Source organism: Bombus fervidus, chromosome 8 (assembly GCF_041682495.2).
Source record: "Bombus fervidus isolate BK054 chromosome 8, iyBomFerv1, whole genome shotgun sequence".
NCBI lineage: Eukaryota > Metazoa > Arthropoda > Insecta > Hymenoptera > Apidae > Bombus > Bombus fervidus.
Window position 1 is genome coordinate 4,533,738 of NC_091524.1, and position 17,307 is coordinate 4,551,044.

The 17,307-nt window shown below is 38.2% G+C and overlaps 1 protein-coding gene across 8 annotated transcripts in view; it reads left to right on the forward strand.

The window, feature by feature from the left end:
- The first annotated feature begins 9,248 nt into the window (after positions 1-9,248).
- Positions 9,249-17,307, forward strand: part of LOC139990319 (glutamate receptor ionotropic, kainate 2) — a 119,892-nt gene continuing 111,833 nt past the window's right edge. For all 8 annotated transcript variants that reach the window (XM_072009472.1, XM_072009474.1, XM_072009473.1 and 5 more), the window contains exons 1-2: positions 9,249-9,515; positions 15,918-16,113. In XM_072009472.1, coding sequence (XP_071865573.1) covers positions 16,029-16,113 — 85 coding nt within the window. In that variant the 5' untranslated portion in view covers positions 9,249-9,515; positions 15,918-16,028. The remainder of the gene's footprint in view (positions 9,516-15,917; positions 16,114-17,307) is intronic.

Here is a 17,307-nt window from a genome sequence, read left to right on the forward strand (position 1 = left end):
AAAATGATAGGCTCGTTGAATCGCAATAAAATGGTTGCGATGTTGGAATATTTTTTAATCGACGCGTCATGCTGGTCTATTGATTTTATGGAATCGAACGAGCCGTAAATAATGTTAACTGGCGTATCGTTTTATCGTAGAACAACAACTTTTTACAGAAAAGTTGGAGCACGCTGCCAGGTACAGTTGCGACAAAAAATCACTACGCGACGTCGTTTCGTCTTTATCGTTTTAAGCGCACGATATAACACAATTTCTCTACCATTTTTTCCTCTCGATCTTATTTAGCTTCTCGTTTGAATGTTATGTAGAAAATTCAATCGCTAAAACTGGTATTTGACAGAAGATCGTGTGAAGTCGGCTGCCATTAAACATACTTTGCCCGATTGATTCGTTTTTCACCGTCGAGAAATATAAATGGCGCTCTAATGAATCGCATGAAAGCACTCCCAACGAGAATCCGATTATCCTGGCCCCGGGGTGAAATTCTATGGAACCCGACGAAATCATGATTCGCTGCAATTTTGCCCCCATCGTGCCCATTAAATGAATGTTACACCTAGGATCGTGCCAGTTAAGTGAACAATACCTGATTCAACGAACGACATAAACATCCCTAGCAGAATGGCGTCGTTTAATGAAACGCCGCTGAAAACGTAACAAAAGAGACTCTTTGCAGCGGAGTATTTTGCGTGGAAGTTGCGTCCTTCTCTCCTTTCACACATAAATCACGCACGGAACGTGTTTCGCATTCATCGATAATGAGTTACTATTTACAAAAGAAATTGAAACTTTAATTATGATCGCGAACAAAGAGCTCGACAATATTTTCAGCTTATTGAGAAGCTATTATTCGGTGAAACGCCGACTATGACGTGGGATTGAAACGGTAACGTCTCTCGAAAACGTTTATCGGTCCGAGGGGGGGGGCGACAATGATGCTGCACGACGGAAATTAATTCGACACTGGCAGCCGACACTCATCCCGTTCTTCGTCCGATTGGAGTGTTGCAGCTCGTGTAAATACGGCAGAGCGCGCCGCCGAACGAGGACAACAATGAATCCCAATAAACGGGGCAATTTTACGGTAACACGGAGAAAAACAGAGAGAGGCAATGCAGTCGCGTTGGTAATTCTCGTAATGGCGTAACGCGCTCCGAGGGAGGTTGAATTCACTTTGCGCTAATGCGCTATCTACGACAACGTACGTCCTAGAATTCTCGAAAATGATATCACGGCAAAAATGACAATTTTATCATACGCTGAAATCAACCAGTGTGCGAATAATAACACATTTTTATAATTTTCGTGGTGTACACTTTGATATCCCAGTCGGATTCAGTCCCGGCACCATATGAACAATTAAAATTCCAGGTTTGATATTTAACGGGACAACAAGCGATATTAATGGACGAAGTTTTCGAAATGGACGAGCAGAATAAATTTGGAAGCGGAAAGGAAGACTTTGATGGATGCGAATTTCTGAGGTGAATTTGAAGGAGAAACGTGATTTTCGCCTGACAAGGTGGGCCGCGGTGAATGCGCTGAATTTGTAAGTCTCTCTCTCGCGGTTAGATAATAAATCGCTGTCGAATTGGCTACGAGAAATGCCTTTAAATATCATTGTTCTCCGCGAAAAGGAAAGCTGAACTATTCTTCGTGGCTGACAGTACTGCCGCGCTCATATCCTAGAGAACTTGTTGAAGCAGATCAACGTCGATGCTGTCGAATATCTGAAACGAATGGACGTAACGACGGGGCAGCTCGGAATTGTTCAAGACGTGAAAGTTCTTCGACGCAATTAACATTGACACCTTGGCCGACCACGCACGCGAAACTCCACCCACCCTTTGACTCGTGCTCGTGAGGCTCGTTAACGAATTCTTTTCTCTCGTTATCATGAGATACTATCGACTCAGGTCACGGACAGGAGACACGAACATTATCTTCATTGGCCACGGGGAGATTCGACATCAAAGGTCGTTACGGTAGATTGCATGGAATGTCGTCGTTGTCTTGGAAAAGATTGCCTTTAAAACGAACAGAAGACGAAAGATAGGGAAGAAAGGAAATGATAAAAGAAGAAAGATATCAGGTATGCGTGACGTGTGTTTGTTAGCTCGTAGAAATACAGCTAGAGTCTGAGAACGAGCGAAATTTGTCAAAAGTAGTTACTTTCGAGGAAGAAACTCAGTCGTTGCGTGATATTTCGACGTCTCGATCGGAAAACAGAAGCTTTCGACGTGGTAGCGATACGTAACGCGGCCGAGCCAGTCAGAAACACAGATTCATAGGAAGTTCGTGACTCTGCCAACATCGCGGATAACGCGTCGACTTTACGCTCGGAATCTGATAACAACAGAAGTTCGTGAGTAGGATGTGAGCGGAAATGGGGTGTACACGCGTTTAACCAGATTTTCGCACGCCGTACGACGCGTTGCGACATGCAAGACGCGATCTATCTTGTTAATTGAACTTTCTTCGTTTCGGTGTCGTTGAGTCCTTTAAATCGACGAGTTTCGCGATTTGTTTGAAATCAGGACGAATTAATGTAAACTTTCAGTACGAGGAAATGTTCGTTACTTGAGTAATGAATGGTAGATGAACGAGACAAATCGAATCTCGTGCGAGTGAAAGTATGACAGATCCTGTCTGCTATATAGCATTCTTCCCTTTCTTCGTTTTACGAGTCCTCAGCGTCGTTTTCAGCACTTCTTATCGATCTTCAGCGATTCCAACCATCGGTTTCCCATTCATTCTCGTTACGATCGTCTCTACCCTTTCTTTACTCGTTTAATTTGACTTTCAAATAGCATGGCAACCGTCGAATCCCACCTCCATTAAATAAACGTTAACTTCTGATTTTATATCACTTCCTTCCTCGTCGAAGAATCGATCGATCAAAGTCTGCAATAGTTCAATTAAAAAGAAACGAAACAGAAAGTACCTTTAATTCTTATTCTTCCACATCTTGATCTTGTATAATTTTTTAAATCTCAAGTTATATCGAAATTCTTTACTGCTTGAGGAATCATTTTCAAATAAATCGACCTCGAAGTTGATTGATTAGTTCCTTTTTCATCAGTATAATATTTCCAAGGGCAGAGTACTTTGCTATTACACAGTAGCGAGCGCTTTTGTGTCGAGCTTAACTGGCGGCTTATCGTTTGGCACACGGCAGACATCGTTGCCGCCCATGATTGTTCCGGTCGGCAACCTCGTCGCGAGCACCGACTACGGAAGCACGAGTAATCTAAACCATACTGAAGATAACGGAAAAACAATACCAGGGCGACACCCTTGCCACCGTCCGGCCGATAAATTTTCAGCCAGCATACCGGAAGGGTTATAGGCGGACGGCGTACTCGAATCCCGATAAGGGACAGACGTTTAATCAAGGGCACCAAGCCAAATTAACCAGCACCGATGCCGCCCCGCATCACCGATCACCGCCTTTATTAGTGTCCTGACCAATAAAGCCTACGCAAATCTTGATAAATGACGGTAAATCATAAATTTTTTTTACGAAATTATCGACAAAGAACGTATTGTAGTATTTAGTATTATTTAGTTTCGTAATCAAAGATTTGTTTAATTTATCTATTTTAATTTAATTTATATTGAAATGATATATTATAGGTAATTTACATATTTTGTATAAATTTCTTTGAATTTCCCATAAATATCCACGAAATGATTCATATTTCTATATAAAGAAACGAGAGAAAATCATTTTGAACTACCATAATTTCGTATTTTTTTAACTATCATAAATGTTCCTTCTCTTCTATGGCAAACTGTAAGTCAAACTGTGAGAGTAATTGCTATATCACATCGTAATGCATATGTTTACCTATATCTTGCGCGATTATAATTTGCCTTGCATTTCACTTAACTTATATGAAATTGTATAAATCGTAACTTAAAAATGGTACGTACTCTTTTGTAGTTTAATGCATGTAATATCCGACAGCAAACGGTCCACGCGCGTTAAATAAATAAATAAATAAATAAATAAATAAATAAATTTGGTTTCATTTAAAACAGACGGTTTTTCAGGAGCATCAGTTTCATTTCAGGATTTTTCGTTACCGTTATCGTTTTTCAAGATCGCTTTTCCTATTAATACCGATACACGGAGGAATCATATTTTGGTTATTTTTAAATATTATTTAATTTACAGTAAAAGCAGTGGAGAGAAAATCCCTATCGACTGATCAGTATTTGCCCGAGATGAACCGCGTAACTTCTACAATATACGAGATCAAGTGTGAGAATGCGAACGTTTCCAGAAGACCAAGACACTTCGAAGGATATGCTAATTAAATAGAACACCAGAAATATTTTAGTGCGAACATAGCGCAAAAGAGATATGAACAAATAATTCGCGCGTCTGTTTGCTCGATTGATCGATGTTTTCAGGGATGTCGGCTTCAGCTTGTTACTCTCAACGCAACTAACGATACGATGATGCGTTTGAAAAAGCGCCGGAAATGGATGATTCAAAAAGAGGGAACTTGGAAAAATTCGTTGAAAGATTGAAATACGTGCGAATGAAACGTTTAATGCATGTACGCAACGTACCAGTTGATTCAAGAGTTTCGACAGATTATTATTTCGAACTGCGTAAATATTATTCTAACACGATTATCGCAACGTACCTACAGCAAAACGTTCAGAATTTCTTTGATCCGTTTCGAAAACTTTCGCGCTGTGTTATATACGTTGTGTAGTATGCGTTTTATGAATATGACCATTATTAAAAGCTGACTCCCTCTCATCGAGCCCGGGCAATTACGCGTAATTGCGGGCCGGTAATTAGTAATTCCGTTTCGTGGGTCGCATCTGTTTAGCCATTGCGAGCTGAAGAACGGTCATCGTGTTAGCGCGTCGATCGTGGAAATGGTATTTAATGGGCGAACGGTTTCGTCCTGAAGCCGGTTATAAATTATATCGGCCATATTATGGTATATTCGTCTCATAACACGATATGTTGTACGCGACGGCAATTTGTTCTCCATTATGCCCGGCTTGCAGTGCTTTCTATTACACATATAACACAGAATTGTACTTCGTCGTGTTAATCAGTTACCGTGCAAACCTCTCAGCGAACTTGTCATATTACAATGTGTAAAACCAGTCGGCTGGTTAATTAATCGCACGAAAGAAACGGCTGAACGTCGATGAAGGAAGCGATAAATTTATGTGAATAAACGTTCACTTTCTAATATCTGTTTCTAGAAAATGTATTCTTTAGTGGTGATGAAATTCTTTCAGGATTGTGGCCGGAAAGCACCAGGAATTTCCTGCGGATATTCTGCGGAATCCGGGCAAGAACGGAAGTCGGATACGGAAGTCACCGCTTTAAATAAGCCTGCAGTTTGCTTTCGCTTTGAAGCAGTGAGATAACCGTGTCTCATGCCAACAACTCTCCTACCGCAATGTCATCTTCTCGTCACTCCACTTTCTTACTTCAGTTTCTTCCTTCTACTCGACCTCCGTTTTAGAATCTTCGATCTCGTCTTAACATTATCCGACTCTGCTAGGTATACTTGTTTGATTTGAAAAGAAACAATTTTTAAAGTAACGAAATTGTAATAAACTTCCACTATAAAAAAACAAAATATTGACATTCATATAGAAGTTTATAGCGACATACAGCTACAGAAGCGGAAGTGGTCGTTGAGAATTGGAATTCAACATGTAGAACAATATTTAAGTGTACGGAAAGCGAATCTTAAAGCTATGAAATTCCGTAGCGCGTTTCTATAGGTCGTATAGATAAACAAGAAAAAATGGAATTCCATATGCCGATGTGGCCGTAAAAGAATCGGTGAAAGTCGCGGAGGAAGCATTTGCCGAGTTCGAGCGCGTCGCCATCCTTCGGATATACAAGCAACTATCTCGTTCACTTGGGATTGTAGCTAACAGTTCGAAAGCACGATTCCTACGTTTTATCAACGGGTTTGTGTCTCGGCTAAACCGTAGTCCTGATCTACACGGAAATATAAATGTCATGCGACCTGTTGCGTCCAGAGCTTGCTCTGTTTGCACACCGTCGGTGTTACACAACCAGGCAAAGTTAGGGGTGCAGTTACCCCACGGAGAACTTTGACGACATCCTGAAAATCTCACCTCTAACGATCGCTGCCTGAGTCATCGAATATGTTCAAAACGGTACGTAATTCTCTTCTCTATAAAACTTTCGAATAATCGGCATGAATGTCTTTAAGAATTTAAATATTTCTGTTCTTTTAATTAGCTTCCTTTCATGCTTCTCTTTTAATTAGACTTTTAAATGTGAAAGTCATTTGTCACTTCTGGTCTAATTAGACTTTTAAATGTGAAAGTCATTCGTCACTTCTGGTCCAGTTTGCATTTTGTTTTTATAGAATGTTGTTATCTTCTTTAAATTGCTAATAGTAATGGAGTAAAAGTTGTTATAAGATAGAGGCAAATATCCAAATATTTATTACAGGTAATCAGACGTCTTATATATAGGTCGTACGTTATGATATGCAAGTTGCTGAAATCTGCTTTTAGTTTACGACACGTGTTCCTTATTCCTGCATGTGTTCGGAGAGATGGATGGATGGTAAAAAAGGTAATAACTAGTAGACTTTCGTATAAGTTTCTCGCGTGTATTTTCTCGTAAAATCTTGACGTCCCTGAACCATCTCTTTTTTAACCTTCCCTTTGATTTTAAAAAAAGAAAATCGGCGTGCAATAATTTTTCCATTTATAAGCACGACCATTTTTTATCGATAATACAAACTTATTTTCTCGTCTAAAATTCCATATCCGATCGACGAAATCGAACATATGCGGATATGTCATCACCACGTCCTAACAGATCGTGTGGTATGGCGATTCTAAATCGATTTATAGCGTTCACTTGCAAAAAAGGTTGTGCCGATGCGCATAGTGAGGATGTACCGAGTTTGTGTTTTTAATTTTACTTTCATTTTATTATGACGTAGGGCATAGATGAACGTACATCAAATTGATGCACTCTACTGTGGTGTCAGTGGAGACGTTGATCGATTTCGTGGAGCCTTGTCGATCAGTATAACGGGCACATACATTAATGCAAAGAGTTCTGAGATTCGAGTTGCATCAACTTTGCGGTGGAAGAGTAGAAAGTTTTAAAGACGGATATAAAATTCTGTTTGTCTGGTCCTAATTAATCTGGACGACTGCTAGGTTTCTTTAAAACTCTCATGAACTTTCTGCAACCACTTTCGCCTTATAAATCTTTAGCGTAAATAATGGGAAATTATTATGAAATTTTCATCTAGTCAGAGATAAGATTATTTTACAGATGCCTGGCTCTGGATTTCGTTAAATATTTAACAAGCTGAATTATACGCAGCAAAGCAAAAAGTCAATTTAAATTTGCGGTGGAAAAAAATAGAAAGAAGTTTGTATAACGGTACTCAATGGTAAAAGTTGTAAGTCATGCCAATTTCATTTCTGCTTACTGTCGAATACCGTTCGCCACTCCGAAAAATGAATTTTACTTTAACGTTACTTGAAAAGTCGTTACCGTTTCCTGTGGCCAAGTTGTGGCGGAAGAAGGAAGTAAGAAAGAGAAGTTGTTAACTTTGTTCTACAGTTGAAATCAATAAATCTCTACATGGTGTGTAAGCTGTATGACACTTTGATCTAATATTCATAGAATATCATCGCGTATTTAATTATTAATATTTTAAAAATAAAATAATAAAATGAAATTCTAAATAGGGGAAAAATAAATCAGAACTCATTTCTGTCTTTTTTTTCAAGCTAATAAAAAAGCCATATTTATGCTGTTCCAAAAACTTTAAATATTTCTATTGTTCATTAAATAACGTAATATCGTTCTAATTTTTAAATATTAAAATTTAGAAATTCGTATAAAAACATTCTATTGTTTTAAGTTTCAGATATTTAAATTAAAAAATTCGTCGGAAACCGTTATTTTATTTAAGATTTCAAACATTGAAATTGAAATATTTATCGAAAATTGCCATTTCTTATTACATAATGCTCAGTATTATTAAGTTCCTAAATCCTTAATTAGGTTGCTATTTACTTATGAAAATTGTTTAAGTAGGGTAATATATAAACGAAAGTAAGCAATTTCTACCGTCTTCAAGAATACCATTTAACGATCGATATTTCTTCTAGTAAGTGATGTTATTTACAATGAATTACTTCATGCGTCACAAATGTTGTATAGAAACATCCATACTCAGACTTTGTAACAGACAGTTTGAAAAAATTTGACTAGATGAACGAACAGACTCAGTTAATACCTAATAGCCAATTTTCTAATAAATGTATTTTGATTTTTTAAGTAAAACTATTTGATTTGGTAACATTTGGTCAAAATTTCACGTCCGTCTTATACTACACATTCAGTTCTTTGGTTTTTTGTAAAAATCTAATGTTACATTTTGTAACTTTCTGTATAATTTAATTTTAAAATCGAACGGTCGAATTCGCGAACGTTCTGTGGACAATGGAGAACAGACCAAAAAAAGAAATCAGTTATTGTAGTAGAGTAGCAATTGTTTCATAAGCATTGATTGTTTGTCACATGTTTCAACAAACAAAGCTATAAAATATTATAGGCAGTATGATACAAGAAAATGTTTAAGGAAGGAATGTATGGAGGATTTGCTCTTGGTGTCTTCAGATCTCATAATAAGTAGCTTAAGGATCTAAAATGTGAAAGTAGTGGACAGCTCCCAGAGGAAACGTTAGCTTTGTTAAAAACTGTAGATATAAGTAAATATACATACGATTAGCTGCTTAGTGATATTAATAACGATAACATTTTTCGATAAATGTTATTCATTTTCTGTATTTATTTTTATATTGATATATATTGTCAGGTTTTTACTTACATAATCCAGTTTTTGTTTTAAATATTTCGAATTTATATAGTATATACTTTCAAAAATATAAAAAATCTAATTTATCTTTAATAATCTATACAGCTGTAAATTGAAACATAGTTTTTTGCAGTTAGACCAATAAACACACTGGTTAAAAAGCGTAATAATGCTTTGAATTTCAGAAATTTTAATTAAAAGTCCATTAAAGGAAGACAGAAAATGTTGCGTCTGACTAGTACTTTAGCGGTATCCTTATAGGACAGACGGAGCACGTGGGAAGGCGCATGTGTAACAGAGGCAGGAGCACGTGGCCGGCTCGAAACGCGGATCGGTTGATTTCGGGTAGTTTCGTGAGTCGACGGCCGAAGGACCAGTGGCAGTCGCGCGCCGGCCGCTGCCTCGATAGGGTGTTTGTGTTTACGTCGTCGCGATGAAAATTCGACCGCCATAGAGGTTATGTTTACGCGTGCCGCGGGAACGAAACCGACCACGCATGCCCTTCTGCGTCCACCTTTTCGAAAATCCTCCACCGATCGTCACGTGTCCATCGATAAATCCATCGATTTCCCACGACACCGCGTCCCTCGGCCTACGCAGCAGATTGGCAACACTTGACACACGCAATAAAGCTTCGTGAGTACATTTAACCTGTTCCCTACTACGTTTTAGATCGTTTAAAGCTGTGTAGCTATTTGAATAAACGCAAACTTGTGAAAACTAAAAAGCACATAGTGTCAGTGTCGATCTTGAGTGACGGTTAGAGACCGAAATTAAATATGGCGACAGAATCGACCAATTAAATATAACAGTCGAACATACGAATTATTTACGCGATATTGCTATTCGCGGTACTAAATATCTGGGTCGGAATATCTTCGAACATCCAATAGAATGCCCCGATTCGAGTTCTTAAATAAGACGAAGCCAATAATATCTAACCTGTTTCTCACACTTAAATTCGTTTCGATCTCTATGCTTCTTTTAGTAGTAACCTGCATATATGAGTGTTAGTTATTCTTATTTCGAACATCGGAATATTCGTGTAATTTATATTTAACACTCTTCGACCTGAAAATTGAAATTCAGGACCGAATTTTTCTTCCAAACAACTTCCAAACAAGGTAAGAGGTTAAAGTATATACACTTTAATAATCATCGAAATGCGAATGAGAAATGTACGAACGAGAAATAGCGTAACACACACAGAATCTCGTAACATATCTAGCCCAATTTCTTGGTAAAACGAACGTGTCTACACTTGATTTGTTCGTCGGTAAATATCGGAGAACCGTGGCTCACATGACGTGAACTATCCTGACACCGTATTTTTTCACGCTGTCTGTATTCGTCCGCGATATTTTTTCCACATGACTTGCCGCGCATTCGGCGAAACAAGGTTTATTTTGACGCGTGATAGGTTGGTCGGTTATCCCAGCCAACCCTGTGCCAACTGACATCGGTCGTGGTTGAAGTTCGGAGTGAATACACGTCGGAACAATGGCACGAGCTTTAATGTCGTTCGACCGCTTATACCCGGCGAGAGGGTCGCGACGAAGGGTATGGACCGAGGTAAATTACGGTAGCAGGACGTATTTTAGACTTGGACCACCAATAACAATTTTACAATTGACTATTCGTCGCGCTTTCCTGCACGGCAGATGCATTGACGCGTAATTCGCGAATAAATTATGCCTGGCGAACCGGTACAAATGACGCCTGCCAAGCAGCCCGCACGTAGTTTACTCCACGTAATTTATTTGAAGCAGCCAGCGCTGTTGATTCATTGCGACATTTATTACGTTTGGAATTTTCGCCATTTGTATCAGATACTCGTAGTTGCTGATTGCTTGATAATTAGTTACACGTTTTATTGAGATGCTTTTGAAAAGACAATAAAAGAGCTTTTAATTTTTTTAACTGAAGTGATTTAGGAATTTATCAAAGAATAATTTTAGATATTTCATTCACATTGTTTTCACTATTCGTTAGCCTGTTGATCATTTTTCTTTCTTTCCTTTTCCTACGTGGATCAAAACGGAAACGTACTCTACCAGCTGCCGACTGTCCGTAGAACTGCCAGTCGAATTAAATTCGATCCACGAATCGCGCTTCCCCGTAATCAGTGCGACGTCAAATTTTTAAACGAAGGTTACAAGAAAACACGAAGGGAACATGACGGGTTTCTTTATTAAATTTCGCGACGCGGCGAAACATTGCCAGCCTTTTTCTGTCCGAATTTATTAAACTATATTTTTATTCCAAGTCACGAAATCGAAGTAACGTTGAGACAGAATAATGATAAAACTAGACTCGAAATATTAGCCTCGTAATTTTCCACGAGTTGTAGATTTATGACGGCAGAGGTGCACTGCGCCGAAATAAAAAAAAAAATAAAGAGAGAGAGAGAGAGAGAGAGAGCGAGAGAAAGAGAGAGAGGGAGAGGACTGAAGAGAACAACAAGCAGCAAATATAAATTTTGAACGTCGAGCACAGACCGGATTTGATATTCAGTCAGGCGACGTATTTAAATATTTTACTCGCTTATTTCGTACGACTCGCTGCCTAATTCCACGAATCTTTCAATGGCACGTGACTAGATAACACGATCGATAAAAAAAGGACAATGCTCGCAATCGATGAAGCTATTGTAAGAGCTGACGTAACCATCTACTGTCGAACCTTTTGTGGAATCGCCCGCATAAGCGAAAATCAGTTCCCGTCGATCGTCATGCGAAATATTGCAAAATTCCTGGCCCTTTGATGCGTGTATATCTTGCTTCACAATTGATTCGCGTAACATTGCATTTTATAATGAGAATTTTTCTTTATCCATTTCCGATTGAAGATTAGCAATTTTTTAATTTAAAAAATAAACTATAATTGCATGTCTTGTAATTTCTGTATATATTTTCAGATTAGTTTCAAGTTTGACCGATATAATCTCAATGGTCGTGTCTTACTACAGTGCTACTGAAATTTCTAAATGTTTTATAATACACATACAACATAGATATAGATGTTTTCTCTAGTAACTATACAAATACTGTCGTGAGACAGTGTATATTTTTTCCCCAAAGAAATAACCATGTTTCTATTCGATGAAGAGGAAAGATAGAGAACTGTCGATCCAACATTTCCTCTATCTCCTTATCCCGAGGCTTTCTAGATGATCTCGGCAAGATGCTTCGAGCAATCATAAATCACAAAAGAAAGGGTGGCTGACAAAGGTGTTGAGCAAGGGGATGAGATAGAAGGGTCCAGATAGATAAAAGAAGAAAGAAGAGAAGAGATATTCAAAGCGTGGCGTGGGATGGATCAGTCCTTCTTCTTTTCTTTCCTAAACTTTTCTTATCTTCCATATCGGTTATTTTCTTCTTTCTCGATGCGATTAGAACGTTTTTATAGCGGATACGAATTATGGCCGGATGAAGCGACACGATGAAATTGAATCGAAGAAATATAAGATTCGCATTCCTTTTGTTTAACGGTCATATTATTTTCACCTGGAAGCGCAGTTAGCATTCGAAGAAAGGAAGACGTTATTTGTCGGTAACGTGCAACTTTCTCGGCTGAACTGTTCTAATTACGGGTTACCTAATTGCCGCTCGTTTATTTTCCAGCGAAACAATCCGGGATGTTGAAATTGCAAAGGTTCACCACGAAATTTACGCCTTTGCCCTTTCACTGTCTTCGTCTGGTGTTTGTTTAAATTCCCATTTCTATTAAAATATTCTACCAAAATATTCTTCTATAGTCGGCAATGTAAATAACCTCGGTTAAATCAACTAATATGCTTACGTTTCTCAGTTAGCACAAATAGACGAGAGATTTAAACACCATGGGAAAGACATAAAAATCACTGTATAACGTGATAATACTTCCCTCTCCGCGACCGGCGATAATTTTTCAAACAACACACGCTTCAATTCCACCACCTCATATTTTTCTTCAGAGAAAATGTTATTTTCGTTTAACATGTAACCAGTATTATTCAGGGGAGAAAAATCGTGGGTGTAGACATCGAATTCGCGTTGTAAAAACGTAGCTCGAACGCGAAAATGGAGCGAGCCCAAAGATAGTCGCCAACGAGTCTACGAGTCTGAAACAATCTTCGAATACACCAAGTTGCGTTATCGCCGGCCGAAAGTCGTTGCATTGTTTCTTCTGAAACGACAGTAAGAAGCTACGCAACTTCCTAGAATTCCTTCTAACCCGCGAAACAATCGTTACATTGAATTAAAGTCGAATAAAAAGTCTATCAGCCGGACCAACTATCGATAGACGCGGCCAGACAATGACGCAATTTCGCGGTTTTATTTCCGAGACACCGAATAACGTTTAATGAGGTACTTCCGCATCGATTGAACCGCCGTGTAGCTGGAATCTGGAATTCGCAATTTATGCGCTTGAGATTTGGAAAATCAAATGATAGAGAAAAAATATAAGGAAAGGATATCGTTTTTAATGACGTGCGCCACTGTACGTTTGATACGGCTTATATCTATTCAGAGAAGAAATTGTTACTTCCTAATAGGTAACAAGTACTTGGTGATTGTCGTAGGAGGATTTGTGACTAACACGAGGTCAAGTTTACACGGTGGCCAATGGCCGAGACATAGTGATATAAATTGGACGAAATCCCTAAGACAAATTCTTCGACCCTGCTATCTACGAGTCGCACGGTAGCCAACGGACTAACCATTTATCGAGTTGCCGCGAAAATAGAGAGCGATCGTCCATTTCTTTTTTACGGCTAGATAAGTGACATTGAAATTGTAGAAAAATGTCGATAAACTTATATCGAAATATCGTTTGTCCATTAACATTCGTGGTGATATTGATGCGCTCGGTGTGTATCGCCAACTGTTGCATTTTGCTTTTATCGATTACACGTTGTTGTCTTGTTTCGCCAAGTTTCATAGAAGATGCGTTGATAATGAACTAGGTGCTCTTTCCTAATTTAATTAATATTATTAGCAAGGCTTTAATAATCCCAAATTAGAAATCGTAAATTATTGTTACTGACTTTTCTTGTATAATAGCGATATCTTTGATAATACAACAAAAGAAATTTGTTCATGTTCAGTAATATTTTTGGGTTGATAAAAGTAATGAAACAAGTCGGCGCAAAAATATTTCCAATAACATAATAATTTTTGGAGGAAATTTAAATTTCAGTAACGACAAAAATGCTAAAAGAATAAAATCAATCAACGGATAATACAAAAACGCGCAAATAGAAACGATTGAAAAAAGAGCTACTAATCACCATCGAACCAGTTCAAATATCGCGTTAACCAATTCTCATGCGTTTCATTTGTGCCAGGCGTGGGGTGGTGCCCCGCTGCAAATGATTTCGAAAATGCTGAAATTCGGTGAATAAATTTCAATTTTACAAGGCTGGCGTTACGCTCGAAGCCAGGAATACACGTAAGCGCGAACGAGAATGTTTGCAACAATAAATTCCGACCTGGAGGGTGCTCTGGGTGTCGTGTGCAAAATGTAAATTCTGCGACAATGCTCGTAGAATCGCCGCGCGGCTTCTCGTTCTACGATCAATGAGAAACATTGCGCCTGGTTTGAGGCACGCAATACAGGTCACTGTAGCGTATTCAGAGCAAAGTGAAAATATTCCGGTATTTTATGCCGGGGCAGTCTCTTCTTTCATTCTACATTTACGTAAATATAGCTGTACCGTTGAAAGAAATTTGGCACGTTTTCAATCGCTGTGGTATCAATGTGAACTTTCTAATGTATAACTTGTAATACGAAGTTTTCAATTGGCCAAGAAATATCAGCTCCCGGACGAAAAAGTGTACGAGTTCGGGTTTAGTACGTGGAAAAGTAAAAAATTTTGAAGCGCTATCTCAACCCTGAATTTAATGATCCTGTTGGGTCAATGAAACGCGTACATATTTTACTGAATAAATTCGTACTTTGAACTAAGTACTTTAAACATCTTTATTAAATATAATTGCAACTGCTTGGAGGAATAAACGTGAATGAGCTATTTATATGGAGGAGATGAAAAACGTATTTTAAAACGTTAATTGGACAGGATTAAAAACTGAATGAAAACGGTTCTTATTATGTCGACAAAGATTTTCCTGGTCCATGTAATTTGCTACGATCTATCCGGAATATCGAATAAATGGTTGAGCTCGAATAATTCGACAATCAGTAATTCTGTTCCACCGTGCTCGCACATCTGCTCACATTAATTTACGGTAATTACCAAGCCGACTTGTAATAAAGCATAAAGCGATATGACTGCCATATTGAGCCGATGCTTATTCCGCCAATTTTGTGTCGTAGTGATTATTTACGATCGTAGGATTGGCAATTACCCTTGTTTCATAAACGCGTGAATAATTTAACGAAAGATCTGGAATCTTAAATCTTGGAGATATTCCATAGAGAGTTGCTAACATTGTACTGTACCCAGAAGAGCTTAAATGTGCTCGAAAAATATCACTTTTCTTATAATATTGTTGTATGTTAAATTTCTTTGAAATATTTTCAATTTAGTAGAAAAAAGCGTGTTTGTTTGAAATGAATATCGTTTCGTGGAAAAAGTTAGGAGAAAATTAGCTGCACTAATGAGAGACTAAAGAGGGAATTATGAAAAGCCGAGAACTTCTTTTTTCCTAAAATACGCGGAATATTATTAAAATATCCTTAATTAAATATCCAGAATGGTTCTAAAAATGAAATTCCTAACTTTCATGCAAATTCCTCTAAAAAAAATCCTTCGATAAAAATATATATTTAAAATCCAAGAAAAAATAGATTAATAAATTTAAAGAACAACAGGGTATGGAGCAAAGAAAGATTTAGTACGGACTATTCGCTGAAAAGCGAGTTTAAGGGAACTCGTATTATTATTACGCGAAGTTTATACATTAGCGTCATCGCTGGGTGTACGGTGCACGCAGTACGAAGCGTTTTCTCCGGCGATTGTCGCGTTGTGGTCGCAGCAGCGAAATGCACCAGAGAACCTGCAAGCTCATCCGAGCTTTGTTAACTTGCTTTCAGGTAAATGCACAGGAGCGTCGTGTGTGCCAGCTCTCGGACGTGATTGGTGAGGTGGTGTGCGTGTAAAGGGCCAACAAGAGAGGCCGCAACGGTGAGCATTCGAGATGAGCTATGAATTTAGGCTGCCTGGTAGCCACCGTCTTCGTGCTTCAGCTGCTGTTCAACGTCACAGCGCTACCCTCAGTCGTCAAGATTGGTGAGTCAATTTAATTTATGATTTTTTATTCGTTTGAATTAACAATTTCGACAGGATAATCGCGAACTTTGAATTAGTGCTAATACCATCGTTGTTTCAAAAGTCAGAGGAAATAAATTTAATTCATAATTCCGTTCGGTTCTTTATATTATTTTTAATTCAGTTGTGCTCTTCTATTTTCTATTTTCTATTTCTTTGGAAAATTTCTGAAATTTGAGGTAAATATGAACGTACCGTCATTTCTGATTTCAATTTTACGTCAATGCTTTTTCTTAATACGTTTATTGCGTATGACACGTACCTTTATGTACGGTACCAACTTGAATGTGGAATTAAGAGTAGAAATTAAAAGTTGGAAGAGTATAATAATAAAAGAAGCGAGAATATAATATTTAATGATTACTTATTTTATATAGATACTAAATTTATAATGGAAATTTCTTGTTAGAATTTGCCACTGTAGTAATTAAGAATCGCGTCCACGTTGCTTATTATTGCTTTAAATGCAGAATTTTTTAAAAGGTGTTTAGCGATATTAAAAGCCTCAGAAAGAGGTTCTCTGCTTATGAAACTCTGTGATATAAAATTAACTAACGAAACGTGGTCAAGCAAAAAGCTATGTTATGCAACAGAGCAATCAAGGAACATGTCGACAGGAGCAAAATAAGCAAGAACGCCATCTGTAATTCCCAGAAAAGTACAGGGCAACAAAGTGGAGTGGAAAGGTCTTACATTTTAAGCGAAGAATTAGCGAAAGGTTGTGACGGTCTCGTTTCTTCGAGTGACGTCCTTTTGCCCGCAAACTTTACTGACTTCCTTTTCCCTCTTGACAACTAACTCTGTTCGCGAAAAATTACCCGTGTTCATGCACGCTTCGTTTCTTTCATAATTTACGTCATGCTTAAATATTCAGAATTTCGTCGAAGTTCGTTATCGAACGCATTTTCAAACGATCGAAGTTCGATGGACGGAGGAAAGGGCCGAGCAGCTCGTTAACGCAAAACGAGAAGGCGAGAAATAAAATGCGACTTGCCGAGTCGTTAGTATTCCAGCGATCTTAAAGTTGAGGATGTAACTCGATAAATTGAACTTCTTAATGCAATCCGACGAAGTTGCAACCGGGACAGCTCCTTCGTTCCACTTAGTAATATGTACGTGACCACGTTGTTCGAGCGAAATGTAGCTCGGATAGTT